General features: G+C 39.9%; 1 protein-coding gene across 12 annotated transcripts in view; it reads right to left on the reverse strand.

Annotated features, from left to right (window-relative positions):
- The window catches only part of NRG1 (neuregulin 1), a 944,897-nt gene that overhangs the window by 89,578 nt on the left and 827,795 nt on the right, over positions 1–27,524 (reverse strand). For 3 of the 12 annotated variants that reach the window (XM_040325335.1, XM_040325336.1, XM_040325333.1), the window contains exons 1-2: positions 16,100–18,269; positions 15,846–15,848 (exon numbers count right to left, since the gene is read on the reverse strand). The exons of 8 other annotated variants lie outside the window; for them this stretch is intronic. In XM_040325335.1, coding sequence (XP_040181269.1) covers positions 15,846–15,848; positions 16,100–16,700 — 604 coding nt within the window. In that variant the 5' untranslated portion in view covers positions 16,701–18,269. Of the gene's footprint in view, positions 1–15,845; positions 15,849–16,099; positions 18,270–25,660; positions 25,664–27,524 lie in introns of those variants that run through there. One more of the 12 variants, XM_040325331.1, reaches the window with a different exon arrangement.

Genomic DNA, 27,524 nt, shown 5'->3' on the forward strand with positions numbered 1-27,524 from the left:
GATATACTGGAAAATGAGAGCGGTCAAAATTTGAAACAACATTCTGCCAAAAATTAAAACAAAAGAAGAAAAAGGATACGTATTTAATGGATAAATGTAAAGCCTTGTACACACGACCGAGGAACTCGACGGGCGAAACACATCGTTTTCCTCGTCGAGTTCCTTGTTAGGCTGTCGAGGAACTCGACAAGACAAGTTTCTCCATTCCCGTCGAGGAAAAATAAGACATGCTCTTTTTTTGGCTCGACGGGATCCTCGACAGTTTCCTCGTCGAAAAATGTACACACAACCGGTTTCCTCGGCAAAAAAAAAATCCCAGCTAGTTGCTGTTTTTTGCCGAGAAACTCGGTCGTGTGTACGAGGCCTAAGACTTAGCTATCTGAAGCATTTGTTGTTAAATGTTACTAGACCTTCCTACCTTCCTCCACACATCAGATATTTTTTGGTTCCTTTTTAGTTTATTAAAAAAAAAAAAAAAAAAATGGACTGCATCTCAAAGAATCCTATCTGTTAAAACAAAGTAAATGAAAACGCCATATGGTATAGTTTTTGGACAACAAGGGCCACAAAAATAAAGGATAAGATACTGCTACTGGAGTGTGATATGCAACAACAAGGTATTCTAATGCCTCAGTCACACCTGAATGTTTTGTAGCTCAAAGCTCCAAAAAGCTCAACATACAAAAATCCCATGGTTTTCTATTGTGCCTGTTCACACCTGAGCATATTGTTACTTGAAGCTTGAAAAAGAACACAAGCTTCTTTGAGCTACAAGCTCTTTCTTGGCCTCAACAGAATTCAATGGGAGCATTTAAACAAATGCACGAAAAACATGCAAAAATGCATGCATTGCACATTTTTCCCCCTAGAAACTAGCTTTCCAATGGCTTAAAGTAATAAAAAAAACACTCAAGCCTCAAAAACTTGCAAAAACATTAAAAAAAGTACTGACCAAAGAAAACTTACAAAAGACCAAAGACCCTTAGCTCAAGTGCGAATGAAAGGAGACACTTATTTGCTAAAAATAGAGAAAGGCTACATTTAACATCTCTGATGATCACATGATCATATTAGGATAAAAACCTATTCCAATAAATTAGTTTCCTGTATGTGCATCCAAACGTATTACATATTTTAGTCATGTAAGAAATGCTTATTTTTTAATCTACATGATTAAATGCCAGTCTTTTGTGGCTCTAGATTTGAGTAATTACATTTCCAGGAGAGTATAATAAATCTTTATATAACTATACTGCTTGTCATTCTACTAGTCAACATTACATGTATATTGCAAGATGATAACATGGAAATCTGTATGCAACTCAGATGTGTCTGCATTTTGTGTCCTTGTTTTGTCCTGATGTGTGCTATCTATAGAAGACAAAACAAGGAACCATCAATTCGTGGCATTCACTGACACATATAATATTTCATAACACACACACACATACTTGCTTTGCTATTCATAATGCAAGAAATGCCTAATGCTGGGAACATCCTTTTAGGCAGTTGCAAAATTTCTGATTGCCATAAATTTGCCGGAAAATGTGGAAACATTTTATTTTCTGTTTCCGCTGTTTTTTAGGATGTTTAGCCTAGCTAATATAATGGGGTTGATTTACTAAAGGCAAATAGACTGTGCACTTTGCAAAGTACAGTCCCCTATGGAGATTTTTAAGGGTAAAAGTTTGTCGCCATTCCACGAGCGGGCACAATTTTGAAGCGTGACATGTTGGGTATCAATTTACTTGATGCAACATTATCTTTCACAATATAAAAAAAATTGGTCTAACTTTATTGTTGTCTTATTTTGTAATTCAAAAAAGTGTATTTTTTTCACAAAAAGTGCGCTTTTAAGACCGCTGCGTAAATATGGTGTGACAGAGAGTATTGCAATGACTGCCATTTTGTTCTCTAGGGTGTTAGAAAAAATAATTTATAATGTTTGGCGGCTCTAAGTAAATGATGTCATCTGCACATGCGCTGTGATGCTCCCATGTGCATGCGCAAGAGTGACATCACGCAACTCCGGCCAGCCCCGGAAGGAAGAGGAGCAAAGATGGATGCGGTCTCCAGCAGGGACAGCGCAGGCTTCGTTTACAGGTAAGTGCCACATATTGGGCTAGGATGTGATGCATACTAGCCCATTAGGCTTTTACTTTGCAGGGAACCCCTCTTTAAGAGTGTATCTTGGTAATGGGTGTAGAATAAAGGTTGTAGCTTAATCATAATGGAGAATAAACCCAGCAAAGATTTACTACTGTATTTCTTTGGACATTATCTGTGGGTATAGGTAAAAAATCATTGAAATTAGGGAAGATGTACTTTCTTATGTTCTCTGCATTCTGCTTGGGAAGAAGTTCCTCACTTCCTGGCTTAGTGACAGTCATTGCCAAGACAGGAAGTGGGGAGAAAGTATTATTATTATGCAGGATTTATATAGCGCCAACAGTTTAAGCAGCACTTACCAATATAAAGGGGGACAGTACAATACAGAAGGAGTAGGAGGGACCTTATCATGGAGCTTACAATCTAAAGGGAGGGGGAGGTGGTACAAAAGGTAATAGCTTCAGGGGATTATATGATGGAGGTGACTCAAGTACAGTTCTTAGGAGGAGGTGGAGTAAGCTACCCTGAATAAGTGAGTTTTCAAGGATCTCCTAAAGGTGGACAGGGTAGGAAGTGACCGGACATACTGGGGCAGTGAGTTTGAGAGGATGGGAGAGGCTCTGGAGAAGTCCTGGAGGCGAGCATTCTCCTAGAGAAGTCCTGGAGGTGAGAAATCTCCCCAATGGAGACAAAGACAGCAATAACAAAATTGTCTAACTTGTCTATTCCAAAAAAAAATGATAAAAAATAAAAAAATTAAAAATATTAATTGCAAAAAACACTATTTATTATATTAAGAAAAAATACAATCTTACTATCCACTGGTAGTAATAGCTGTAGATGTTGCAGTAATAGTAGTGGAATAAATTCTCACAGTTTCATTGCTCTTTGACCTAACAAATGACTTGGAGCAAATTGGTTGAAATGTGTAGTCATAGCGCTTGTTTTCATAAGTAAGAGTCATCATGCTTATTCCATCTACAGTATTTTTACTATGTCAGGGAACAATATTTACACAGAGAAGCATGCTTTTTTTTTAATCATCCATGAACGACTGTAGAGGTGGATGTCAATGGTCCATAAATTACCAAATGAAGAAATAATTAAATGAATCATGCAGGTTAAAGTGCTTGATTAAAACCATCACATTAATTTTACTAACTGTTAATTGTATTGTCTTCTGAGTTTGGGATGGGTGGGCTCTGAATTTTGTGCTTTATAACTTTTAGACAATCACATGTAAGCATTCATACCTAAATTTTCCGAACAAATATAATTTCTATGACCTCGAGGGAGTACACTAGATATTTTATCTGATTAATGATGCAGCCGATGGGACTTGGGAGGCAAATCTTCTAACCTTTGTTAAAGAAGATCTGTTTATACATGTACAATGTATTGAAGAGCCATTTCGAAGAGTTCATCAACACATAAACAAGTAAAATGCTATATGGACACTTTTTGAGCACAATATTATATGTCTTGCACAGCTTTCAGTCTAAAAATTTAAACAGAGGCCTAGATGCCATTCTATGCTTCTTTTTAAACAGTACTGACCATACAGTATCTAGGCACATAATGCAGATTGATTCATTCCCTTATATACACATCAATGCACAAAGGTATTTAGGTAGTAATAGGCATACAGCTTAGACCTACAGTGGTGCACAATGAAAGAAATAAGAAAAATAATATGCCCATAACTTAAAATTATTGAACTTGAACTTTTTTTTTTAATTTCCTCATGAACATGTGCTGTACCGGCCTCAAAACACGTGTGTGAATGAGCTCTAAACCATGTTTCAGCTTAGAAATATCCACTGTGTGTTTATCCTAGACAGCTGACCCTGCCAAGATTCTGCTCTCACTTTTTCTCTTCCTGTGTTGTCAACTTTCAGAATGAATTTCTCTACAAAGCTTATAGATGCAGAGGTGATCAAGATCTTAATTTAAAACAAAACTTTGTTTATACTTGGATAGAGTGGTATGGGTTAAAACCATTTCCAGATGTTTTATTGCTGCTTGGATCCCTGTTGTCCTGATCATCAGAAATGGAAAAAAAGGTTAATTTCAAAAAGTTGCCACAAGAAAAGGAAATTAGGGAAACTCCTTTAATGGGGAGACTTGTCCCCAAGAAAACTGTGCATTCTAATAGCAAAAAAAAAGTGATTTTAAACATCCGTTCCTACACAAATAATTTGCTTTAGATACTCAAAAAAAAAAACTCAATCTACTTGGAAAAATAAATCCCCAGTGAAATGCATTGTACTTATGATATAATAATAATAATAATAATTTACACTGTCTAGTAGCCACTTATCACCTGCCATATTAAACTGATGGAAAGTTAACGCTTGGTACAAACACGCAGTTGTCTTCTGAACAGACATCCAGCTGTCTACTAGGAAACAGGTAGTTAATCATAAGGGAACAGAACTAATTAAAGCCTGAAACTTGTAACAGAAGGGAGGCAGGGCCTTCAATGGCTTTGTTGACAACAAGCACCTAATAAATCAGTGGCAAAGGGCACCAGGATTCAAAGAATGCTTGTATCTGTTATGTACCACAGTACACACAGGTCACACATCATAATACAAAGAACATATGTGGAAGGCATAGAAACAGAGTACAATGTATAAATATATCATATATGTATAAAATCCAACAAAAAATGTGTAATGTTACAAGCAAATGGTTGAAAATCACAGAGTAATTTATTGAACCTGTTATAATGTAACAATATTGCTATACTCAATACAGCTTCAGGCTTTAGGGGGAAAAAAATTATATAGGTAGTGTAATATATTTGGCTGTTCACTATGCATACAGCAATGTACATGAAGTATGTGGTAGGCTTTAACAGCCAATCAACTTTGTTTCTGGTTTCTATAAACTAATATATAGTGACATGTCATTTGATGCTTTGGGTTACTGAACTTTAAAGTGGTATTAACCCCCCCAAATAAATAAATATATATTATATTGCAGCTTACCAATTCCTAGATGTGCTGGCTACATTATTTTTTTTATTATGGCCCTTTCACACAGGCGGACCGTATGTCCGCTTTTTCATCCAGCCGTGTACGGATGAAAAAGGGACATACATTGGCCCTTATGAGATCGTGGGTGTCAGCGGATGAACATCCGCTGACTCTCGATCTCGCCCGGTTCCGCATTCCTCCGATTCTGCAGACTAAGGAAAACCCAAATTTTTCCATCTGTCTGCGGATCGGATGAACACAGACAGACGGTCCATGTTCATCCGATCCCCCCATAGAGGAGAGCGGATAAAAGACAGGGCGGTCCCTGCACAGTTTGCGGGGACCACCCTGTCATCCGCCGGTTCAGCGGGGATCAACGGAGCGATTCCCGCTGAGCAAGCGGAGGTTCACAGGGCGGATCATTACTGATCCGCCCTGTGTGAAAGGGCCCTTAGGCTTCTTTTTCTTTATATTCACCTGTTGGCCTGGCCAGTAAGTCCCAGTTTAATTCATTAGTCAAGTCCACCTTATTCTACTAGTACATCTTACACTACCCTCCCCCCAGAGTGACAATGCTGTTGTCCAAAGGTGTCTGTCTCCAAAGCTCTTTCATCCTGAGTGGAGGCAAACTAAGAAGGGAAGTGTTATTGGCTACCTCCCATCCGCTGCCCCTTTTGAGGAGGCGGGGGAGCGTGTACCTGGTTTTAAAAGGCACCCGATCCCACTTCCGACTAAGTCCACTGAAATGGGGTCCCCTTCCCCCACAGCTGGCTCATTCACAGAGTGCAGCGTGCTTTACTCATGTGCAGTAGGGTACCCTTGGTCTTCACTAGTAGGGATGGCGGCGGCAGCACCCGATAGCCAACTGAAAAATCATCTCGGTTAAAGACATCGCTGAATTCCTGGACAGGTAAGTGTATTTGTATTTGTAGCTGCTGACTCTTACTTTTTTTTCTGCAGGAGCCTGGAGCTCCTCTTTAAGGACTGGCAAGCTGTAATATATACATTTTTGTTTTTGCGTTTAGATACACTTTAACCACATCAATACTGGGCACATTCGCCCCCTTGCTTCCCAGGCCAATTTTCAGCTTTCATCGCTCTCGCATTTAACGCTGTACCCAAATGAAATTTTTATCATTTTGTTCACACAAATAGAGCTTTCTTTTGGTGGTATTTATTCATGACTTTTTTTTTTTCCGATATAAGCGAAAAAAGAGCGGAAATTTGGAAAAAATATATATTTTCTTTATTCTATTTTAAAAGAAATCCAATAAAATCGAATTTTGGCATAAATTTAAGCCAAAATGTATTCTGTTACATGTCTTTGGTAAAAAAAAATCTGTTACGTGTATAATAATTGCTTCGTGTGATCACAGACATATGTATGCAGGTGATCATGTACAGATGTGCGCAGGTGATCACGGACATACAGTATGTGTGTAGCTGATCATTGGGACATATGATTTTACTGTTACATATGTAGGGGAAAGGTGTTTTTACTATGTGGGGACATGTGTGGGGACATGTGTTTTGGGGACATCGTGTGGGGACATGTGTGTTTTACATTGTGCGTTACTAGGCTGGTGATCAGTGTGTAAAAAAACAGCTCATATACACTGATCACCAGCCAGCTGCAGCGATCCGCTCTCTTCTCCTCACTGACAACTAATGTGTGAGGGGAGGTGAGCCGATAGCCTTGCAATCGGCTCTCTGTTTACATCACATGATGGCTGTGATTGGACACGGGCGTCATGTGAGCAGGAGGGCCAATCACAGAGTCCTCCTGCCGATCTGAGATGCGCCGTGTCCGGATGACATGAGCACATCAGGATCGCGCCGCTGCGCCAGGCCCGTGCGCATGATCCCCCTCCTTCTGAGGGATGTTTCTTAACGTCCACTCAGAAGGAGAGAGCGCCCACCCGGCCGTACACATGCAGTGGCCGGGTGGGAAGTGGTTAAACATTATCAGTGTTAGGCTCGGTTCACACTTGTGCGATGTAGGAACCAGCGCGATTCCTGTGCGGGTTCTCGCATTGCACCTGATTAGGCGGCGATTCATACTGACATCTGTGAACCGCTGCGGGTGTCAATGTAAAGTCACCCGCAGTGCGAACTGTGAATTGGTGCAGGAATGGGATTGCATAGGTGTCCGATTGCATCCGATTCCAGTACGAACAAAAAAAAGTGTTCTGCACTATTCTGGTGCGAATGCAATTCAATTTTAGCCATACAGTTTGTGTGCTCTGCACAGCAATGCGGTTCGAATCACATGGGTAGACTGATCGTACAAATGTGAACCAGCGCATTGAGGCACGTGTGTAAGACTGCGCTGTTGTTTTACAAGCATTTTAATAAATAAATAAATAACCCAGCCTTACAACTTGATTACTTTAGTCTTTTCATGCTAGAAAATAAAATGTGCTGCACAACATTTTTTTTTTACAGTTTTTCCCTAGCAAACAATACTGTCATCTCTCTCAGTGTTCATATGGATAGGACTGCTGAACTGAGAGGAGACGCTCACATGACAGGTGTACTTTAACACATGAAACAGCTCTCTGAGGACAATAAGCCAGTGTCTGCCTCTGATTGGCTGAGAGGGGCCAGCCCCCATTAGCTGAGCACTGGAGGAAAACCGGGCAGCGGGCCAACTCAGGGAGAAAGGCTCTAGTTCTTTCATGCTGACAATGAGAATAATATTTACTATACATCTTTTTACTTTGGTACCTGCAAAGCATTATGACTGCAAAATATTGTAGAGTGTAAGCAATGTATCCAGTGCTGCATGGTGTGCTTTTAAAGAGGTTCAAAGTAACTATAAGTGTTTCATTCACTAAACGTGGCCACTCTCCTATTCAGATAGCCAACCATGATCCTTTATTGTGATTAAGGCCTCATTCACATGACTGATTAAGGCTCTACACCGCCAAGAATCAGCATGTAGGTGTGGCAGAGATCAAGGAGGGGTTTGGGATTAGCTGAGGCTGGCAGGCACTGCTGCTGTTCGCATGTAAACAACTATCTGCATGTGATTAGGGGCAGATGAGTAGCCCTGGACACTAGGGGGCAGATTTTAGAAAGATCGGCGTAATTTTCGGCGGGCGTAGCGCATCTCATATGCGCTACGCCGCCGTAACTTAGAGAGGCGAGTACCGTATTCAGAAAGAACTTGCGCTCTAAGTTACGGCGGCGTAGTGTAAATGGGCCGGCGTAAGCCCGTCTAATTCAAATGATCAAGGCAGTGGGCGCATTGTATTACAATGAGCCTTGACCTCATGTAAATGAGGGGCCGAAAGAAAGGCGCATACTCAGAGTCACGTCGCAAATACTCCCTAAGATACGTCGGCTCAATGCTTTGTCGACCTGAACGTAACCTACGCCCATCCCCATTCACGTACGACTTACGCAAACGACGTAAAATACGACGCTGTTTCGACGTTTCCGACGTCCATACCTTAACATGACTTACCCCTGCCTTATTGAGGGGTAAACTTACGCCGGACATACGCCTTATGTAAACGGCGTAGCTAAATCCGACGGGCGCAAGTACGTTTCTGAATCAGCGTATCTTGCTCATTTGCATATTCGACGCGTAAATCAACGGAAGCGCCCCTAGCGGCCAGCGTAAATATGCACCTAAGATACGACGGCGTAAGAGACTTACGACAGTCGTATCTTGGACAAATTCTGGCGTATCTGATTCTTTGAATCAGGCGCATAGATACGACGCCTCATATTCGAACTTACGACGGCGTATCTGGAGATACGCCGTCGTAAATCCTTTGTGAATCCAGGCCAAAGGGGTTAATTTTTCTAAAAGTTAAGCTAAATGCAAAATCTGGTGCAGATCTGCATAGAAACCAATCAGCTTCCAGGTTTGAAGTTAGGAGCTGATTGGCTACCAAGCACAGCTGCACCATATTTCCAATTGATACCACATGTGTTGCATAATTCGCTACTTTAATCAATGATGAAGCAATTGCTTGTGATGGTTCATCCTAACTAGATTATTTACAAATGGATACATAGAGGTCCACCTTAAAGCAGTTTACGCTATGTTCACATTATTTACCCAATCAATCACAAATCTTTTTTTTTTTTCATTTCCCTTACACAGGATTACATATTTAAAATGACCACAGCTTCATCTTACTTGCTAAGAGAACAAAGTGAACATGCGTTACTTCCTACTGTGTTCATCTCCATGACATTCGAGTGTGCTATTTTGAGAGGTGTGCCTGCTGCAATTAACTGTATGTAAGCTATTAAAGGAGAAGTACAGCCAAAACTTGTTTGGCTGTACTTTTCCTGTGGATTACAGGAGTGCAGGTCATTCTGCAGTCCTGTGACCTATTTTCAGCAGACAGCAGGCTAAAGAACGCTGTCTGTTGAGATCACAAAACCTGTTCAGGCTCATGAAATATTGCGACCATATGGTCAGGATCTGCCCACATGCCTGGACCAGCACCCCAGCCCAGCCTCTCAGCAATCCGCAGAGAGGCTGAGCCGGCCGCTCCCGCCCCCTCCACAGGCCAGCATGCCAGTGAGTGTGTGGGAAGGGGGGCAGAGAAGAGAGCAGTGACTGACAGTCACCAGCTCTCTGCTCAGGGAGCTGTGAGAACTGAGCAATCGGCAGTGTTTCATCCCTTGGTTCTCAGTCTTGGAGCCAGCGGGGCACAGATCTAGGTACAGTACAGTAAGTATGATTCTACAATAAAACAAAACCCATACTTCTCTTTTAACTCTTTGTTAAACTGATGGCAAAATAACCATTATCTTTAAATGATGACTGATAGTGTACATTATAGCCCTTATTTTTGACATTTGTTGTTAGTAGCCATTTCCACAGTTGTAGTGTTAACCTCCATTCACACCTAGTAAGCACGTGTACATGTGTTTGTTTTAGCATTGATATGTGTGAATATACAGTAGTTGTTGCTTTGTTAAGTGTTTTGCAAGCCTTTGTGCAAGTCTTTGTGCAAGTGTATGTATGCAAGCTTTTGGGTAGGAGGAGAGGCTAAACAGAACAGAGAACAGTTGTTCAGATGCAAAAACTCATGCAAAAAATGCTTGGGTCTTGTCATTTACAGGTTCTTCCATTCAAGTCTATAGGGCCAAAAACACTTGGTACAGCCAGCTACTATAAAAAGCTCATGTGACTTTTTGAGCTTAGTGAGTGTAGTGATGTGAACAGTCTGTATTGAAAAGAATGAGGTTCCTATTATTGCTGAGCGTTGTCACATGTAGGCTTAGGCCCAAAAACATATGCAAAAACTCTCAGATGCGAAAGGGGGCTTAATGCATGGATCTGAAATATACTTACATACATGGTTCAGGATCATGGTGTACTAATTTATTAACGTAAATCACCTAACCCCATGGTTATAACAATCTGTCAGTTGAGAAAAAATTCTCTTGTCTTACAGAAGCAGAATAGATTTACTTATTTGATACTTTATCGCAGCCTTTCTCAACAAGAATTCTGTAAAAGGTTGCAAGCGGGGTGAGGGGGAGTTGAAGAAAGAAGTTGCTGTAATCGTTGTGAAATCTTCAAGTGTATTGATCTAAAAGTACCTATATATTTTCACTGCCAACGTCACAGGGAAGACCCAGCAAATCTCTCCTCCCATCCAATGAAATGTGCCCTTTCTCCAATTGACTTCCAAAATAAAAGCACATTTTTTCTACTGGTTACACCACTCCAGACCTGCACCTCATGTAGTCTCTGTAGGCGTCTAGGGTGCTCGCTTATTTCCACTCGTAACTTAAACATACATGGATAAGAGCTACACTGCAAGTATCTCTTCCATTTAAAGATCTTTTATTGAGTCATCAGTGGTATAGCTGCTTCTATAGTGTCCCTTACAGAAGGATCACCTTTCAGTGAACTGCATCAAGAAAAGGCGATCCTTGGGCAAGGGACACCATGGAAGCATATGTACCACTGATGATTCGATAAAGGCTCTTTATAAGTAAGAGATTTTTGGCGTGCAGCTTTTATCCATCTATGTGTAATAGGGCATTCTGACTACCATTGTAATAGTACATTCCTTCTACTCACTACCAATGTACCAATGATCATCTAATACCTTAAGCCCACCTTAACCAAACGCAATTCTCTACGCCAAACTATAATCTTAAACCTAGCTTTAACTTGAACCCTTACATTAATGGCTTAGTTTACCCCTCTTTTTTTTTTTAGAACATCTTTATCCAGTCCAAAAAGTAGCAGTGCTTAATCCTAACATTCCTATGCCAAATGCCCAATCCAACTACAGTGGAACCTCGGATTGCGAGTAACGCGGTTAACGATCATTTCACAATTTTCAAATTTTTTGGGTTTGCGAGTGTTGTCTCGCAAAACGAGCAGGATTCAAGCCAAAGTGGTGTGCAATACCACGTTTGGCCTGAGGTTTGGGAGCAGCTGATCGGCGCCTTTCGGAGTCATTCGGAAATGCTCAGAAAATCTCGGAAATACTTTGTTCACTAGCCTTTCCGAGGTTTTCAGAGTTCAGCCGAGGTGTCCTCTGGCCTTTCTGAGTGATTCCGAGGCTCTCCGGTGCCCCCCACCTCTGGCCGCATGCGCTATTGCATGCCATTGAAGTCAATGCGGAAACAAATTATTTTCATTTCCATTGACTTCAATGGGGAAACTCCCTTTGATATGCGAGTACTTTGAATTACGAACATTCTCCTGGAACGGATTATGCTCGTAATCCAAAGTTCCACTGTACTTCATAATGTAAGCAGTGCAGCCAAGTCTGCCAAGAGGGACCCGCAGCTTGTTAACTATGCTCCTGAAACTTGCTGGCTAAGTTTCTATGAAAAGTCTGCTGTAGTTGTGAATATGTTTTAAAAAGCCCCACTCCATTAAATAAATAAAGCAAACAATGAGTATTAGCCCCCCCCCAAAAAAAATAGAAGAATCCACTGAATCCACTGTATAGCTGTAGGCCTTGTGGCTGTCATCCTGACCCTGGCTTGTCTTCCACAATGAAGAAACAAACACGCACCAAGGGAATTCTTTAAAAGTCTAAACTTATTCTATATGGTGTCCCAGGACAGGAACACACTAATTGTTGAAGCCATTTTCAGGATTGCCTTGGAGCCTGCATCTTTAAATCTCAGTCAACAATGGCAGCTGTCATATTTCTATTCTCATGAGCTTCCTTTAAATGCATTTTGTTGTTGTGTACCATTATCTGTCTATTTAATACATGGGAGAAAATATTTAAACCTTATATTTATCCCCAAAAAAAAATGATTTTTAAAATAACTGTTTGTTTAAATGCTTTTGAAATAGTCCTATATATGAACATTACTATCATTAAACCATTGGGATGAAAATAGTTCAGGAGTAAATTGAGCTATTCATGTTTTTTTTTAACAGAATGCCTACAGTAAGTTATGCCCCAGAGGTTGACCGCTGAGCATGGCCGTGATCACCCATGCAAAACCCACATGCGTGTGCTCAAGACTATATGAATAAGTCAGCTACATTTTCTCAGGAAGAGAGTATAAACATCTCAGAACATCACTTTGGAAAGTCAGACCCTAATGGAATATATATATATACGATACTCTAGCAAAATTTTTAATAATATATTATCATTTGTCTGCTGCAGGAACAGAACATAATAAATGCCCTTTCCCATATTTGTCACAATGGAAAATCTGAGTCACTGCGGATACAATACACCATCCACGGACAATGATGCCTCTCATATGCATTGTTCTAACTATTGCTACTTATGTATTAAGACCAGCTGTCTCACCTAATCAATATTGATTTTGCATTGAATTTCTGAAACAAAAACCTTCCTAGTTTATTTTGCCTACAATGCAAGACAAATGGTTGTCTCTAAAGCTCTCATTTGTACTCAGGAAAAATATGATGGCTTGTGTTATTATATTATATACATGCTTTTAACTAGCCTATGCTAATTTTGAATAGCTGGACAGTAAATTGTATAACTAGAATGATTTTTAACCTATCATGTGATTACAGAAATGCTATCAAGGATATGGAAGCTTAACCATTGTATCATTAAGGTCAATGCTTTTAAAGGGAACTAAGCTGACATGGGAACCAGACACTCCCATATATTGGCAAAGGAAGTGCTTTAGGAAAGCAATATCAGACTTCTTTGTCTGTTCATCTTCTTTAATGGGTAAAAACTCTATTGTCCAGTCGGTAGTCAGTGGCTTTTTGTCTTGTACTGTTTATTATTGAAATGGTCCCAATGAGCATGCACCAAGAAAATAATTCAGTTCATCAATAATCTTAAATCAAGTCTTGTGCCAAGTATCCACAACTTTTTTTTAGGGAAAAAAGAGAACAAAAAGCACAAACACTATAGTGTAGACAACAGGAAGCTCAGCTATGACTTGCAATGTTTTTCTCTGCATTCCACTCAGCTTATTAATAATGCACACAGAAGCATTAGGCAGACAGGAAAAAAAAAACAGAAAGTACATTGAGATATTATATTTAATCTGCTCATTGAGGTGCATAGCACCGGCCTCAAAATTGCTAGCGCATTGCACAAAGCAGAACTGTGTAATAGCTCAAAAAAGCAAAGCCATCAAATGTGTTCATCAGCTTTCACCTCTCATACCTTGTTTGAATTCATTTTCAGTTTCCTACCCATCTCCCTCCCCCAGTTGCAACGATAAAGTAAAACCAATTATACATTACCGGGCTATGACCTTGAAAGATATATTTACAAAGGACCTGCTAACTATATACAGATACATCCAGTATATAGCAGCAGCACAAGTATGCATATAGGAGTGCTTTGTGAAAACGTTGTCAGTTCATAGTTTTTGTAAAGCCACGTGCTTTATTTTATATTGCACTTTGTTAATGACAAGGCTGAAAGAAATGTACAATATGCAGTAGGCCCGCACACAATAACCAATCATCTTTCATTGGTCTTACCCTTGAATCCCGAAGAAAGGCAAAAGATGATTGGCTCGTATAGGCCTACTACACTTTGCACGTGTGCATTACTCTTTATACTGTCTAATTAAACAAGACTGATGTAGCGGATGTTTAACAAGTGAACTGGATTGCACTGTAATCTTGTAAAAAAAAATGTTATCTTGCAAAGCAGGCTAGCGGTACATCATTGCTCACAAAAATATGATATATTTGCTTTTGCACAATGGCAATCAATAACACTTAACACATATGGCTCCTATTTTTTGTTAAGCACAACAGGCATTTTTTAGTAGTCAAACTGAAACAACGGGAAAACTATTATATAAACCAAGCAATGATGTTTGCATGAGAAAACAAAAGCAATTTGTCAATTTTGTTGCCAGCTTTTAAATGGAATTGAGACTACAACAAGCATCCAAGAAGGATAGATGCTGCCCTTGAAATTCAGGCCTTGACAAAATGGAACCAAACGGAATACCAAAATGGCTTATTAGCTTGTTCCTTGGCATCGTGACTGTAGGAATGACAAGTCAAGAGCATTTGCCCCCTTCTAAAGAATGTCAGATGTTATTAGGTTCACTTACTACCAACCTTTATTTTGCTAAACTGACTCCCATTAAGAAAATCTGATTGGCTGCTATAGGTATCGGTGGTTTGCACCTTATCATCACTCTCTGTACAGCCTGTTGAATGCTACAAATGTTATTGCACACAAATGAAATGTAAGCCTTAGTAACACACAAGAGTGATGTCAACACTGAACAGTACGTAGGCCTGGGACATTTACAAGCACAATTCGGGAGTTATTAACTTAATCAGATGGTGAGAGATTACAAGTAGAAGATGCAGCCTTTTTTTTTTATGAATGTTCATCTCCAGCACTTCCAAAGATTAAAACTTCCCACATCATTTTTACTGCAATATTAATCAGCAGCTACACGTAAAGTCTGTTACAAAATTAATGACCCCCCTGGTGGCTTTAAAGGCTAGAGATAGGGAGCCGTTTGCTGAATTACAGGAAGCCAGGAAAAGGGTACCATTTATCTTGATGGCTGGAGACAAAAAATAGGGCCCTGTGCTCTAAGTGGTGTTTTTTTTTTTTTTTCACGTTATAACCCAGTTGACGATGATGCACTTTTTTGCACTGGTATCTAGTTTGTACTAAGGCTTTTCATAGTAGATTATTTTCAGTGGCATGCAAAATTCTTTTATATGACTTATGTTGAATTACACAATATCAATTCAATAGTAAACATACTTACATAATTAAGTAGTGGTGATACACAAAGTAGAAAAAGGTAGAATGGCTTATCTAATATATTAGTCAGTTCATATGTTTATTACAAAGATAATCATGAATAACTGAACGGCAAGGGTGTGAAAATTGCAGTAATCCTTCACACCCAATCAGGTTTAATCTAGCATCAAGTCAAGGCAGTTGGCCTAATTTTAGATGAACTCAGATTGGTTGATATGTGGTACTCCATGCTGTACATTGTGCTGGGAGGTATGCTGCTACTGCTTTCATCCTTTTGTAAATGCAAACTGCCTGGCTGGGTAGCTTATCCAATGACCTTGGTTCTTTCAGTGACCTAAAACAGTATGCAGATCACTCGCTCTGACCTGACACTGGGGTTGATTTACTTAAACTGGAGAGTGCAAAACCTGGTGCAGTTCTGCACAGAAACAAATCACTTCCAGGTTTTTTAGCTCCTCGAGTTTAGCAATCTGAAGTTAGAAGATGATTGGCTGCCACGCACAGCTGCACCAGATTTCAGCCTCTCTAGTTTTAGTAAACTAACCCCTCTGACTTGCTGCATGCTGGTTTTGGGTCAGTGATTTAAAAAGCATTGAAGCCAAAGACAGCCAAGAAACTATCATTTTCAGAATAAGGTCAACAACAACCACCTGCATTTTATTTTACTGCACATGATTCTTTTAAATGCACACAATAATGTGGTTTTCCATTTTTTTATACAACAGTTAACCATAAATGTCTACAGCCTTTAGCAAAGAAATCTTCTGAGACATTTAAAATTGAAGCATTAGCTGAAGCTATACTTACCTTTTTTTATAGTGACTGCGGTACTAGATTCTGAAACTCCTAAAGTGTTTATTGTAGAAGGCTGATATATTTTTTCCACTGAAGTAACTTTTGGTGAATTATTATCAGTAGTTATTGACTGAAAAGTAGGCTCTGTAGGCACGAGGGATGATCCAACTTCCACTGAAACCTGGATATTAGTTTTAGTAGTAGGAATAAGGAAAGGCAGCGTATATACAGAAGGTAGCATTGTATTTGGTGCAGAGTTAGCATATATGATACGATCTCCGTCTATCCTCACGGGATCCAAATGTGTCGGGGAGTCATATTCGAATATTTTGTCTACAAACACCCACTTAAGGCCAGCGATACAAAGACAGAGACTTATCAGACAAGCCAGTATGGGAAGGATACAGATCTTTTCTGAGTTAAGGCAGATTCTCAGCCTGTCTGCCTCCAGGCACACACAGCAGGTAATAGCAAGGCCTGCTATCCCTTGGGTAGTTCCATCCTCAGCTTGAGTCTCTGGCACGCTTCCTTCATCTTGAAGTTCAGCGGAGGGGGGGTGTGAGCTCTGCTCAAAGCACTGATTCTGAAAACCTTCTGCAGTATCCCCAGACATCTTAAAGGCATAAATCTCAATCACCTTGCCTCAGTGAAGTATAGATTTGCACATGGTCCATTACCAGAACAAGAGGGGCATAGAGTAAAAAACTATGTAGCATGTTATATTGTAAATCAATAGAGTCTAAGTAGAAGAAGATCATTACCAGGAAAGCAAAGAAAATAGAATTCTTTAGTCAAAGAAGGTGGTGGATATTGAAACATTTCATGCTCTTCTTTGCCATGATAGTGCCCGACGTTTATGCTTCTCGATCCCTGACTTGTTAGTTAGTTAGGTAAGCCAATAGCCAAGAGTGAATTGCTGTGTTCTCACCTGGAGCATAGGGTGGTGGTGCCTGCTTGGTAGAATACAGCTGTCATGAGGCAGCAACCACAAGAAAAGCAGTAGGACCGGCAAGAGGAGCAGCAGCAGCAGATGAGGCAGCAGTGACAGCAGCAATATCATCCTGTTGTGTTAAAGCTACGAGTGAAAGAGGCTGAATCATTACAGAGCAGCAGGTGCTTGTTCTGGGAGCATGACGGCACACAGTATTATCACAGGCTGTGACTTGACAGGAAGGACAGTGAGAGCTGGTTGGTTACTCCCTTCTCTTCTTTTGCTTAGTCGTCTTCAGCATCCTTGTTCTGGCTTTCCCTTTTGTAAAACAAGACGTTCTTTTTTTTTTCTTTCCCTATCCACTTTACCAGTCACGTACCTTATCACTTAGATTCTCCTTTCTCTTCTCGTCTCCCCCACCCACTGCAGGGCTGGTCTGAATAAAATCTGTGCATCCAGCAACACAGTACTAACAGTGACTTCCTACTTTATCCAATTAGAAGGAATGAAGGCCATCAAATCAAAGAGGAGACAGCAGGCAGCATTTATGATCTTTCTTTCACTCTCCTTCGGCTTCTTTTTTTTTTTTTTCACCCTTCTTCTACTGTTTGGTTAGGGAAAGGCGCAGCAATCGATTATAGCAATCTTGCCAGGCTACAATGGGGAGGAGATGGGAGATGGTAGCCGTAGAGGCAGGACCCAAAGCCTGCAGGTCTGATATTCGAATCCTCCCTAGAGAGGCACTTTTTTTCTAACTGCTGTTTCCTCCAGCCTGCTACTCCTGTAAGTTTATCTCTCGGTGAAACAGAAATGTGGGAGACTGAAATAGTGCAATCCATTTTCTGACATTAGCTCTTTTTTTTAAAAAGCACCCATGATGTACGATATAATTCATTAAATTAATTAGTCGCAGTATGTGCTAGTAATTCATTTAATCGCCAAATCACACACAGAAAGCTAAGTAAACTTAGTCTCATTAAACCAGAAGGGATTAAACAAATTCTGTTAAACTTAATTACAGAGGACAAAAAGGTGTGAATATTTAAATACACGTTACTGTAGGTCTGCAGATGATAATGATATCTAGGTTAAAGCTGTCACCATTGAAACGTCTGAGGCAGCAGGCAGGAGATTCTTTTTGTTTAAATTCTGCAGGCTAATAGGTGTGGCACTGATATTGCCAAATCATGTTGCAATGCTGGAATATTTAGGTAGACTTCTTTTTCAAGGAACTTAGACTCATATCTATGATACCAGATAAGCCACTACAGCTCTGCAATATATATATATATATATAAATGAATAAAGACTATTAATAATATGTTAATAAAATGTGCAAGGAATGCTGGAGTTGTTGCATTGCAGCAATTACTTTTCAGCCCATGCTGGCGCAGGCATTTTAATGATTGGGCCCATGAACAAGTCCCTGCTCCCCGACACGTATGCCTCATAAAACCTAAAGAGGCACTGTCAGCTTGCCAAGGGACACCTCCGACCTTACCAGTGATCCCTCATCACTCGCTTCTCTTATACAATTCTCCCAATACAGTTACAAAACCTGGACTTCTGTTTCTGTGTATGACCTGCTCTCATGCGACAGTCCTCGAGTTTAGCAGCCAATCAGTTAGGCCAAAGCTTTGTCACATGAATAGGGGTTTAGGGTCACAGACACTGCTCATTCTAATAGAGGATTAATAGGAGAAAGGATGAGTGAGGGATCGTGGGTGAGTATGTGGGTATCAGGAAGGGCCTTTCCAGAGACAATCTCACTTTCTCTTAAAGCAATAGTAAAGCCCCGTTTGTGATTTATACCTGCAGGTAGGCCTATAATAATGCTTACCTGTAGGTAAGACGAACACCGAAATACATCACAGGTGATATCATTTGCTGCTCAGTGATTGCAGTATTCTAGTCTGCATCTCCCCAAGGTAATACATTAAATCTTGCCTATTAGTGGGCCCTGAGGACAGGGTTGATGACCCCTGGTTTAGGAGATATTCACCCTGAATGCAGCCACTGACGTCACCGGCGATTGGGCTCTGAAGGTCGGGCATGCCGTACTGGACCTTCAGAGCTCCGAGGGCTCCTGTGCGCACAGCTAGCTAGCGCACTGGAGTGATGTCTTCATGGCTTCAGCCACTCACAGCCCGGAGACCGCGCCCCCGAAAGAATACTAGCACATTATACAATTGTCTTACCTTACAGGTGTTTTTTTTTGTTGTTTTTTTATTCTGCAATTGTTTACTACCGCTTTAAAATAAATAAGACAAATGCAGTTCCTTTTGTTTTTAAAATGGTAGTTCCCTAGCTGCTCCTGTCCCTTGCTCCACTTGACCACATCACTTACCCTATACCTGTTGGGGATCAGTGATTTAGAGGGGTAGATATACTAAACAAATATATTGTTCATTTAGGAAAATGAAGGTTCACCTAATACATAAGGTGAAGCTGTGTCTACATCAATCATCCAATCAGGTGCAAGCAAAAATCCCTGACACAATTGAGTATTCAAAGAGAAATCAACTTTCATTATTTACTAAGGTAAGTGGAAACGGACTTGATAAGTCAACAGCCTTCTGTAATATGCAGTAGCATCCTGAGCAATAGCAGCCTACAGTACATACTTTTTTTTATGACAGAACTCTTTTCATAACTTTAATTTGACTAAGAATATCAGATTCAATGTCTTGCATTCAAGACTTGTGCACGTGCTGGTATTCCAACTGTGCAATTCAAATAAAATATACCAACAAAATATACCATCAAAATGCTGAAGCAATAAATGCTGCTGATTTGCACTAGCTTATATTTAGGCACTGAGAACTGTCCCTGGCCATACATGGGTAATTTTTTTCCTTCAACCGGTGGAACACAATAGTGCAGTGGTGAGGATTCTCTCATCCACACAATCAAGGTGGATTGAAGAATCCTCCCCGCTGCACTATTGTGTTCTGACAGTGGGGAGACTCCCCTGCTGTCAGAATACACAAATCAGTACTTCAGCCATTGGCTGCAGCTGCTGATCGGACAGCCTTTATTTGACAGGGTGGTTGAACAGAAGTCTACTTCTGTTCAACTACAGGGGTCACAAATGGATCAAAATGTGGACAGTCCCCGATGAACCAGACAAATTTCATTTCAATCCATCTATAGCCACCTTGCAAAAATAAATTGGCCAAAGCACAAGTTCACTTTTAGACCTCAATTTATTAAAGCATACTGTACTTCTTATTAAAAAAGTGAGAACATTCAAATAGTGCCTGCACTAACCTCCACATAAATAATACAGCCTCTTCTGCAACCACCTAGACATAGCAAGCAGTTGACCCTTGCAGTGTATTTTTTGTTTTGAGCATGGAGTTCTATTTTAAGTCAAGAAGCAATATGTGAAACCACTTTTTATTGCTCTGAGTATAATAAACGACTAAATTCTAAAGCTTATGGTTTCCCTACGCACTATGTACTATGTCAGGAATGTAACTAATGTGTACAAACACATGTACTTGCTCTGATATGTCTGAAACTCCCATGACATCACTGACATTTAGACTACCTAAGTCAATGGGTTAATGTTTGCCAGGGAAAAATTACCTCTACTATTTCCTAATAAACCTACAGCTTAAATGGCAAAGAAGAAAGTACCAAATTTTCACAACACTGTTATCCTCTTATGTAAACCAGTCAATACAAACAAATATTACGCTAGAAACAGTGGCTTGCAAGAGACATAAAGTAACTGCAGGTTTAGGTTTTATGTATATTTAGCCATCATATCATTAGAAGATCGGTTGTTTTCTTTTGTGCTGCATAAAGCCTGACTACAAAAGTAAAAAATACATATGCATAAATCATGCTCCTGTGCCACACTGAGACACTTGCAGTTTCTTTACATTCGCAGAGTAGAGATGGGGCAATCCTCCTTATTACTGTCACAAAACACAGTGCCTGGTGACTAAGCGACCTATCAAGAGGCCTGAGTATTGTCAAATGGGGGGGGGGAGGGGGGCTTAAAGAATTTGTTACCCAAACACTTTGTATTCCTGATATGTGCCATCTGAACCATGTACTTGTATGAGAAAGTCTCCTGTTCTCTTTGTATTGCTCCCTTTGTGTGAAATCCCTGGTGATCCTGAGCCAGTCCCTCTGCCTTTCTAGAAAAAACTGACCACACTAAGCAGGAGAGCACACCATGTTCAGTTCTCTAGCTGTGCTGGGAACTTAGGATCAGACTTGTGCTGACACGCCCCCACTGCACAGCCATTCACTAAGAAGCTCAGTGTGCTGCTGCTTCTCCTATGCAGCTGAGAACGGAGGGAATGTGATCCATTATAAAAAAGGGGAAAAAAGTATGTATAATGTTTTTTTTATATCTATACAAAAATGTTTCACCTTTCATTTCTATTTTTAACAGAATGGTTTGTATTTTTCAAGGTGATTGTTTACAATCACTGTAAGAGAACTGTGACTTTGAGAAAGTCATTATTTGCATAGCTAGTTTTAGAGGCTCCTTGAAGTGTTTGGGCAAGGTTCTACAGCAAGACACGTATGCTGTCACCTACACGATCCTGCTGTTTATTGTGTAATTTGTTCATATGTTAATTTTAGACAGATGCATATATTCTTTCAGTCTTATGGCAATAGGGGAGGAGATGCCAAACTGCCTTGGTTAGCCAAGACATTCCCCTTTTTGTGCTCAGTATCTAATCTCCAAACCCTTAGCCCCCAGCTGATTTAAAGGTAACACTCTGAAGAAAAGTTTACCAAAACGTTGTCGTCAATGACGGGTAGGTGAGTGAAATTTGTCAAAAAAGGGTCTCCATTTAATGTATTCTGAACACAAGTGAAGGCTACCTATATGTTAAACCAGCGGTATTAAAAATGCTTATGATGTAATTTACATCTTTCTAGATGCTGAGTGTTACATTCCACAGACCAGCTGCAGTGCACAGTGTTCACATCTAGCATAGGCACTGTAAAGGAAAAACCACCCGTTAACACAGTCTGACTTACAAATTAATACACCCACATAAATTTCACATCCTTTTCACATGGGACTGAAATAGACACTGGTGTTATTACCACCTGTAGGTAGAAAATCTCTGCACTAAACAAGTGGAATTCAAAAGAAAAACCTGACATTAGACCATGAATATCAGAAGATTTGGATCCATTTTAACACGACTGCCCACCCACGATGCTAAAGAAAACTGAAGGAATGTGTTGGAATGAAGGAAAGCAATTACAATCTGAATTACATAGTTACATTTAAAGCATGTTATAGAATAAAAGCCATTCTTAAAGTGTATCTGTGGTCAAAAATAAAAATCCAGTATGTAATGAGAAATTTAGTTCCCGTGTGTTATAGTTGCATAGTCGTTCAAAATACAATGCTCTCCAAGTTGCAAAACAACATTCCCACGGTAACAACTTCCTTCATTGCCTTGGCACAAAATAGCCATTCCCTGTGAATGGGCGCAGCTATGTCTCCCACTGAGGAGTGCTTTGCACTGGAACGAAAACTGAACATGAGAATGTTGTATGAGTCAAGACGTTAAGGTGCAATATTATTTATAACCCCCCCCTTAAGATTGCCCAATCTGAAGAAGCACAGTGAAAAAGAAATCACACCTCCTTCTTTGACATCATCAGTAGTGGCCACGTGTGAAATGTAGCATTCACAACACATATGGCCTTCTCATGATGCGACCAGCAAGGCATCGCAAATAACAGAGGTAAAATAGTGGTTTATAGACAAGAATTCAACATTAAGAGTCATTTGTGAATATAAGGTAGGTATATTTATGATGTAATCATACAGTGGTTTGATAGGTACCATTGTCCTGATTTCCCATCAGCAAACCTCATATTTTGACGTTAGATCTTCTTTGATGCAATGCACAGCTGAATGTAGACCAACACCAGTAAAACTCCTACTAGATTATTTAATAACAAATTCCAAAGACCAATTGCATTCATCCCCATCAACCATTCCGAATCATATTGCATTGTTGGTCCAAATTTTTCACCCTAATGATACTGATGCCAAAGTTATTTGTATTCAAAAAACTAAATTCAATAGCTCAAAACCAATAGGATTTCAGTCTCACTACTACAAATTGAAATTGGTTTGTAGGGTTTCTAGGTACTCCGCTATGTGTGTCATTATTGCTCACAAAACTGCCGTACTGAAAAAGTCTATATGGATATTATATTAGCATATTTCTTTAAAGTAGGATATCTAAAATATTAAAGGGTAATGGTGATGTTATTTTATCAATTGGGTTGAGAACTGACTTGTAAACTGAAGTTGCCAATAAAGAATAAGAAAACATGTTCAGTATTTCTAAAAAGTAGATATATATTCGTAACTTTGCTTTCATGTACTGTATTTATTGGCATATAACACTCACTTTATTACCCTGAAAATAGAGGGTAAACTGTGCCTGCGTGTTATTCGCAGGGGGCTGTGTACAATGTTTTTCCCTGAAACCTCCCTCTTAGGCCCCGTACACACGACCGAGTTTCTCGGCAGAATTCAGCCAGAAACTCGGTCAGAGCTGGATTCTGCCGAGAAACTCGGTCGTGTGTACACTTTTCAGCGAGGAACCCATCTAGGAACTCGTCGGGCCGAAAAGAGAACATGTTCTCTATTTCCTCGTTGTTCAATGAGGAAAGTCGGCCCGCCGAGCTCCTCGGCGGCTTCCACACTGAACTCGACGAGGAACTCGATGTGTTTGGCACGTCGAGTTCCTCGGTCGTGTGTACGGGGCCTGAAAGTTAGGGTGCGTGTTATACGCCTGTGCGTGTTATATGTCGATAAATACGATAATACTAAAATATATGTCCAGGGCTCTCTGTAAAGTGTTCTAAGCAATTTTCACCTTGGCAATTTTGCTTTTGTTGGTTTTGACATTTTTTGAGGGTATCATTACTATCAGGTTTTGCTAGGATTGATGCAGCTAGAGAAAGAGTAGCTCAAACTTTATGCAAGCAATACAAGGTACAGTGTGAAAACATTTTAAGGGCTCATCTTAATATTAGGCATTCAGTGGTGGTTTGTTCAGTCTCTTACAATATGCCTAAAGCATTTTCCAGCTTCTAGGGGTGTGTTTAGAATGCACTTAAAAAGCCATCAGAATGTCATAAGAAAGTATCCCAAATGCTGGAATGTGCGCAATCAATTATGAGTGGCCATCGGCAATGGAACACTGGCCTATTATAAACCACTTGAATGTGCATAGTCCCAGTTGCTTGCAATTCAGACTGGTGCAATAATAGGTTGGCAGCCTGGCAAGCCTGCTTGAAAAATAGTGCAGAATTGGTAATAATTTGAAAAGTACATTACGGTTTCAGAAGTAAAGCCTTTCATATTTGCAGTCTCAGCTGATGTACGTTTTCTTGGGCAGAATTTTGTCAGACCTGGCACCAAAGATGCCTTCATAGCTTCAATAAATATATCCCTGCAGTATGCTGTATCTGTTGTTTGACAAAGCTAATGCCTCTTTTTAATTCCAAGGAACATTCACATTGGAAACTAAACATTGTTATGCAACTTGATAATAAAACAATGATTTGAGTCTCACTTAATAGACATTGAGGTACTTCTCAGCCAGTATGCAGTGTTTGTTTGTTTTTTAACAAGAAACTGACAGGATGTCATTAATTACAAATAGTTTTTATGTACTATACGGTTCCTAGTGCATGTTACTGTTATAAATCACTGTTATTGATATTGATAACAGTAGTTAATCATGGATGCGGCAGAATATAAATTGACAGGGGTTTTAAAAATATCCTACTTAAAATGAAAAAAAAAAAAAAAAGTTTTGGCTTTACATAACACTTTGGAAAACCAAACTAGGTAGGCTGGTAAGAAAATACCACCTGTGCATAATGCCTTTAATGTGGTTGATTTGGTTAAGTGAAGCAAGACAGTCAGGCAACTAGCATTTGCACAACAAGAAGTCACCAATTTGTGTACCTCTTTGGAAAGATCTACTTTCAGTGTGCTTAATGTAAGATGATCCAGCAATCACTATATAACCAGTCATTGTAAAAAGATACTGAAATTTAACTACTCCATGTTCACATTGCCCAACTGCCCAAGCAGTGCCCAACAAATGACAAATACAACCATACAAATCTGAATAAAATTCTGGATTAGCTATGTTTTGCCTCCTAACCAAAAGAACATAAGAGGTAACGTTAGATAAAGAATGAACATTATAAAAATATATAATGTTCCAATACACAGCAATACATTTATAGCCAAGGGCCTGCATTGTAATATAATACACTGATATTGCAGGTTTTTCAGGAAATTGCACAGTAACCACACACCAGGCCCAAGAGTTGCATAAGACCATATCACAGCATATACTACAGGCAACTATAAATCAGATAACAGTAATGTATTAATATTCCAACTGCAATTATAAAATGTGTTGACCTCAGCAAAATAAGTATGATAGATTTCATCCAATTTACTAGTCAAGGCGATGAAAGCATAACGTGCATAGATAAAAAAAAGTGTCTGTAGGGAAAAAAAAAAAAAAATTTATGAAGAAATAAGTTCTCCTTGGAACTAATAAGTGGCTAGGGCCCAAAGAAACAAACAAACTTTTATAAAGGATAAAAATCACTTGCTGAATGCTTTCATCCGAAATATACATTTATTTAGTTACTCCCGAAATTCGTTTTTATTTATTTTGTTTCGTTAAAAAATGCATTCGTCCGAAAATCCGAATTAATTAAGGTGGAATCTGTCATTGAAGGCTTATGGTGTCTGTCGAATGTCCTAAGAAGATTCGACGGAGCAGCTAAACTGTACGACACCACAATTGTACATTTCCGGTCGAATGTTCCGCCTACAAGCTATAGAAGAATTCTAATGTTGTATGACACTAGTAATAATTATATTTATAAATTATTACTACTAGTCAACCAATATTCAAATTCTTCTATAGTCCAGAAATGTATAATTGCGGCGTTGTACAGTTTAGCTGCTTGTTGAATCTTCTTAAAACTTTCGACAGACACCATAAGGCCCCATACACACGAGAGAATTTATCCGCGAATACGGTCCAGCGGACCGTTTCCACGGATAAATCCTCTCGAGGATTTCCACGGATTTCTATGCGATGGAGTGTACACACCATCGCATTGAAATCCGCGCCGAAATCCTCTGGCGATGACGTGACGCGCCGTCGCCGCGATTATGACGCGGCGACCTGCGCGACGCTGTCATATAAGGAATTCCACGCATGCGTCGAATCATTACGACGCATGCGGGGGATCCCTTCGGACGGATGGATCCGGTGAGTCTATACAGACCAGCGGATCCATCCGTTGGGATGGATTCCAGCAGATGGATTTGCTTGGCATGTCAGCAAATATTCGATCTGCTGGAATCCATCCCAGGGGAGAAATATCCACGGAAACAGATCCGCTGGCGTGTACACACCATAGGATCTATCCGCTGAAACCCATCTGCTGGGATTTTTCAGCGGATGGATTCTATGGTGTGTACGGGGCCTAAGCCTTCAATGACAGATTCGACGTTTGTATGTTTTTCGCTGCTTCGTCGAATCTTCGTCGTTCATGTCGAATGGTCTACCCCAACACTGTCTCTATAATGTCTAATCTTTCCTCTCTATGTAGAATAATCTTCGACTAATAGAGTTAAGGTTGGGCACATTCGATCACAGGTTCGATAGACACAGATTGATATTGTCAGCGTCATGTCGAATCTCCTATCTATATCAAACTTCTGTAGCAACGAAAACGAAAATAAAGCATTTTTTTATGTCGGATCTTTTGGATTTCGAATTCTGCACGTTCGTTTTTGTTTGTTAAAACGATAACCAAAATACCCGAAATTCGGACGAAAACTTATGCACATGTCTACTTGCCACTGACATTTGTGGAACTGACACTTAAAGGGGTTGATTTAATACAGGCATATAGACTGTGCACTTTGCAAAGTGCATTTGCACTTTGCAAATGCAGGTGCTCCACAGCTACGTAAATGAGAAGAAGCTCTGCTGACTTCCATCATCCAATCATGTGCAAGCAAAAATGCTGTTTTTGTCTTTTTTTCCTTGCACATGATTGGGTATTTTTTTGCAAAGCAAAGCTTTACTTCATTTACTATGTCCTGAAGCAACTGCACTTGCAGAGTGCAACTGCACTTTGCAAAGTGCACAGTCTATTTGCGTTTAGTGAATCAACCCCAACTGGAAATACTTTTTTTCCTTCCTGTACTCTGCTAAAAACGTTTTTGTATTATTTCTGTTTCTTTTGGAGGTTTACCCCCACTTTATATGTGTAGAAACTGTTTATCTATGTAACAAAGCATTTAATTTGCATCAGGGGTTCAAAACCTTTTTCACAAAATAAAAAAAAAGCTTTGGATGGACATAGACTTTAATTATGGGAGATTTAGGGAGGCAACGAGAGATAGGGATCTTGACCCACTGCTGTTGACTTCCTGCACTCTGTCCAGAT

Source organism: Rana temporaria, chromosome 1 (assembly GCF_905171775.1).
Source record: "Rana temporaria chromosome 1, aRanTem1.1, whole genome shotgun sequence".
NCBI lineage: Eukaryota > Metazoa > Chordata > Amphibia > Anura > Ranidae > Rana > Rana temporaria.